The following is a 5,356-nucleotide window of genomic DNA, read 5'->3' on the forward strand; positions in this document are numbered from 1 at the left end:
TTGCAGATCAGAAATGTTATGACGAGACTTGTGCTGCAGATGGCCTCCTATATTGGGGTGAAGTTTACAGTCACTGAGCACTTTAGTATGGCCTATATTACTATCACTGCTTTTCTTGTGCGATTACATGACTATGTGTTGGATTTTATGGATCTGTTTGGATTGAATGTGACTGAAACTGGTGAACTCAATATTTCTTGTGGCAGAAATACATCTAGTCATATAGCGTATAAGCTAGGATTTCACGTATGGGAAAGATTCACCGGTGTCTTTTGCCCCTGCAGGCATCCTATGCTTCATGGAAATATCCAACCTGACCAGTTTCCACCCGGACTACTTCTTCTTGATAGGAATTCCTGGTCTGGAAGCTTTTCATCTCCTGCTATCCATCCCATTCTGTATCATGTATATAATGGGTTTAGTAGGAAACATCATTTTGTTAATGGTCATCACAACCAGAAAAGCTCTCCATCAGCCCATGTACCTGTTCCTCATGATGCTGGCCACCTGTGACATCCTCCTGAGCTCCACCACCGTACCCAATACTCTCTGCATCTTCTGGTCCAGTTGTCAGAAGATCTCCTTTAATGGTTGTCTTGTGCAGACTTTCTTTATTCACTTCAGCTTTGGGACGGAGTCGGCTATTTTGTTGACCATGGCTTATGATCGGTACTATGCTATTTGCCATCCTTTAACATATACTTTGAATATTACGAGCTGGTTCATAATGAAGTCATTTGCCTTCGCCCTCGCCCGCAGTGTGTTAATGGTTACTCCTTTTGTTTTCCTTCTTAACAGACTGCCCTATCAAAATAGCAATGTGATAGAGCACACGTATTGTGAGCACATGTCCATGGCCAGGCTGGCCACTGCTGATATATTGGTCAATGTGGTGTATGGACTTATCATCGCAGCTTCTGCCACTGGTGTAGACATCACTCTTGTTGTCTTGTCTTACATTTCGATAATTCGGGCAGTTCTCAGACTTCCATCCTCAGAAGCTCGTCTCAAGGCCTTCAATACGTGCGTGTCTCATGTCTGTGTCATCATCCTCTTCTATACTCCGGCATTTTTTTCATTCATTGCCCATAGAGTTGGCCATAAGTCTATTCCTTTACATGTCCACATCTTGGTGGCCAATCTATATGTACTTGTTCCACCTATGATGAATCCAATCATCTATGGGGTGAAGACAAAAGAGATCAGATACCGGGTGATGGCGATGTTCTCTTGTGGGACTAACCAAAACCTGAGTTAATAAAGTGAATGAGTCACTCACTGAGGAGCAAGGTGATGGTTATGGGATGTCGGGATGTGAGAATATGGTCAGTCCCTTGACTTGCTGAGGTCCTATGTTCAAATCCATTCATGGACAACATCTGCGTGAATCTTGTATGATCTTACCATGATATCATTTTACAGATGCAGAGTAGTGACATGGAGGTAACAGGACATGCGAATGCTACAGGAGTTATAGCACAGATTTACATGCACTGATCCCTTAACTCTGTACTCTTCTGGGGCAACTATCCTGCAGATTAGCAACCAATATAACAAGAAATATCAAAAGCTCCTGATATTGTCGTCAATATGTTTATTTATTGATGAAAACATATGTAAAAAAAAGACAATTGCTTTTAGCCACAGCGGTATTAGTTAAACCAAGAATTGAAAGGGGATAGTTGAGTGAGAAAACTGTAGTGCCATGTGAACGATCATTAGAGAAGTATCTAAAGTGTATGGGGGGGTTTGTTTCTTCTCCTCCCATCACGTTAACAATCTTCATTTGCAGATGTGGTGTGACGCTAATCATTACTCATGTATAAGCCGTGAGGCAAGGTAGTCAAGAGGTCCGAGGTCAAAAGCCAAGAAAGTACTCAATAGACAAAAGGGTGAGACAAAGACGTAGTCAGGAAACAGTCCGAGGTCAATATTCCAAGAAGGTGGCAGATCACACAAGAGGGCTAAGCAAACGAATGGTCAAGACAAATCTTAGCTGGCAGCAGAATACCAGACCAGTAGCATAGAGCAAGCTCACACCTCATGAGCAAATCTACAACTGGCAGCAATCAAAATCAGAGAGCTGGTAAAATAGCAAGGTAATTACTCTGGACAAGAGACACATGAATGAAGCCCCAGCACACCCTGGTCCTGATTGGATGGCTAGACTGTCATTCCAGACACTGACAGCTCAGCATGCCTCAGCATCCGATTGGACGACTGAGCTGTCCATCACTATACTGACAGCTCAGCATGCCCCATTCCTAGTAGATTGGACAGTAGAACTGTCATTCACTGTAGATAGGTAGATGGTTGACCCAGCTTAGGGGAAGGAATTTTTTTCCCTATGGAGAAAATTGCAGAACAGCTGCACTAAAAATAGGCTGAACTAGATGGACATAAGTTCTTCCTTCAGCCTTCAAAACTATGTTACTATGTTATGTTACTGTGTCCAGACACTCAGTCAGGAGGATTCGAGTCATGGGGGACTTGAAGAAGTTCCCTTTCATTTTGTGGAAATGAAAAAGATACAGGTCGAAAGCCCTTGATAGTGAAGATCAAAATTACTCGGTTCTTTATTTTACTTACAAGAGATAAAAACAGAATTCCGCATTTCATAAAACAGTTGCAGTCTGACTTGAGTTTCACCATATCGGCTTCATCTGGGGTAGAGTTACATGTATATTAAGGGAGATGTTATTGTGTATACATGCTCCAGAAGAGGCTGATAAGTCAGGCTGCAAAGCTTAGAATGAGAGGGATCTTTGATAATTGGAAATTGGAAAAAATTAGCATGTGGGGGCTTCAAATCGAAAAGTGGCTAACATGGGAAACCCCTGAGTATATATAAAATATAACTTTTAAATAATTGAAAAACAAACACCATACAATTAAAAAGTGCTCTGTAGGTACAACTGTACGATAAGGGCCCTTATCACGGCACCGACCTACCAGCAGAGGTTGGCACCCTAAATGCGTATATACGAAAAATGGTGCCCCCGCTCTTCAGTGGCTGTCCCTTGCTGCCCTAGATATCCCTGTAAATAAGTGAGACCAATAACCCAATTTCACAATGTTGCGGGTGAAGGGAAGATATACCAGGGCAAGTGGGCCACTGAAAATGTGGATGTAGATGGGCAGGTGTACCTTGTCCAGCACCTTGTCATGGTATCCGGAGACAATGTGCGACATGGGCTAGCACGGACTGTGTGCAGGCCCATGAATGGCTTTTTATGCCGGCGCCATTTTTTCTGTGGACGAAAGAGCCTGCTATACCTATATAATATCAAGGGGGAGGTTACCCATTAAAGGAAGAAATCTGTTTACCCCCTATACTTCAGGATGGACATGAGGTGAAGTGAGGTCCCTGGGATAACACATGTGTATAAATAAATGAGCACGGGTCAGCACCATGCAGCATCAACTCATCTCACCTCCTAATGACCTACAGTATATGTGGTGAAACGCGTAGAGGTCACAAGCTACTGATTTGGTAAGTACGCCCTTATGCTGTCGGTTTTCTATGAATTGTCGGTCATATTCTGTCATCCCATAATTAACTTTATGGCTGTCACTTGATGGCTCCTTTTTGTGGGGCTCCACGTCTCTGCCATTATCCGGTTTATTTTTCCTGGGGGTTGTATTTACACTTATCCTAGGGACTCCCAGGGTCAGACATTGTTGAGCGGGGGCGCCATATCCGCTGTCAAGTAGGGTGCCAACCTCTGCTGGCAGGCAGGGCTTCTTTTAGGCAGGAGACAGCTTAGTAGGGTACTCAATGTTCATCTTTGATCATCCAACAGTATCTGAGTGATACCCGACAGTTCACTCGCCCATTCATGTCCTTCACACCTGCCCACCTACATCCACATTTCCAGCAGCCCACTTGTATTCCTTCCCTTCACCCCCAACAATGTGCGATTGGGCTATTGGTCTGACTTATTTGCAGGGATATCTAGGGCAGTGAGGGCCAGCTGCCGAGGATCGGGGGCGCCATTTTTCACACATACACATTTAGGGTGCCAACCTCCGCCGGTAGGTGGGTGCCGAGATAAGGGCCCTAGTCGTACGGTTGCACCTAGAGAGCACTTTTTAATTGTACAGTGTTTGTTTTTTTGTCTTTTTAAATTATTTACACTAAAAGTTATATTTTATATCTGCTCAGGGGTTTTTGCCAATTCCTACATTTTCAAGTGAAGATTGTTAATGTGATTATTAGTAACCCTTCAGAAGCTTTTTTTGAACTGTATACTCTAAAACACATCCCATATCTGCAAATAGTGTGTATACTAGAATATATGTAGAATCTAGGACTTTATTATGAATTTATGATGCAAATATTGCTGCGTTTGGAACTGCAGATAGTGAGCTTAGAGTCCGGTCCTCCCGCAGGTGCAGCCTCACAATCACGTGAGCAGATGAAGAAAGCTCACCACTCCATGAAGCCATAGTCGGAGGACCGGTAGATCCCCTAAGGCTCATGTGTATGGGAAAGCAGCATGGAGCATGTGTGGCAATGTGGGAGCCTACTACATGGCTCATAGAGATAGCCTCCTCTGGAAGTAATACTTTCCTATTCTCCTGGACATATGATGTGATGGATCAGATGTGATAAATTCTATACAGTTCTTTACAGATAGAGCAGTCAGACTGTGGAATGCCGACCACAAGCGGTAGTAATGGCCGACACTACAACAGCTGTTATACAAGGGCCGCACGATTCCCTTGATGCACATAGCATTGCTGGATATGGTTAAATCAGTGACAAAGTCTACCATTGGTGGAGAAAGGTGGAACTTAATGGACCTAGGTCCGAGGCATATCTCCATGTGGAAGTAAGAAGTTCCGAGCTGTAACCAAGGCGTCCACCTCTTGTGAAGACCTGTCCGGGACGATCATTGCTATACATGTCCCTAGTTATAAGTACAGGCGCCATATAATGGCGTACGTGAGTAGTTTCTTTATATTAAGCAGCTATATAGAAATAAAATCACAGTATGGGACTGAGAAAAAGCAAAACTGATATAAAGCCTTGTGGAAAAAAGGTTAAAAATATAACCAAATTATGTAAAACTAAAATACATCTGTTCGGTAATATTGCTTCATATACAGATGTGAACCTACAAGAAAACAAGTTCAACAAAAGCCCAGACAGTATAAATATAATATTAAGCACGAAGACAAAGATTTTTTACCGAAATGTCTTTTTATTTCAATAAATAGTTGTGTACTAAAAGGACAGACATACAAATGAGAATATATGTAAGGTGGTAGAACCAAGGTACGGACCATCCAACACACTGGTTAGTCACATTGAGAGGATCGCCATTGAAAGGTGATTAGCATAGAAACAGGT

At 42.9% G+C, this 5,356-nt stretch overlaps 1 protein-coding gene across 1 annotated transcript; it reads left to right on the forward strand.

Annotated features, from left to right (window-relative positions):
• Positions 1-298: 298 nt before the first annotated feature.
• On the forward strand, positions 299-1,258 carry LOC141072480 (olfactory receptor 52Z1P-like). The gene has a single exon (XM_073559754.1). It carries the CDS (start codon positions 299-301, stop codon positions 1,256-1,258), a length of 960 nt encoding a protein of 319 aa, XP_073415855.1.
• The last annotated feature ends 4,098 nt before the right edge of the window (positions 1,259-5,356 follow it).

This window comes from Dendrobates tinctorius, unplaced genomic scaffold (assembly GCF_039654945.1).
Source record: "Dendrobates tinctorius isolate UK_male_01 unplaced genomic scaffold, ASM3965494v1 ptg000273l, whole genome shotgun sequence".
In the NCBI taxonomy this organism is placed as follows: Eukaryota; Metazoa; Chordata; class Amphibia; order Anura; family Dendrobatidae; genus Dendrobates; species Dendrobates tinctorius.

Excerpts from the sequence above, each read along its gene's own strand:
- LOC141072480 (XM_073559754.1), top strand. The coding sequence starts at position 299 with ATGGAAATATCCAACCTGACCAGTTTCCACCCGGACTACTTCTTCTTG.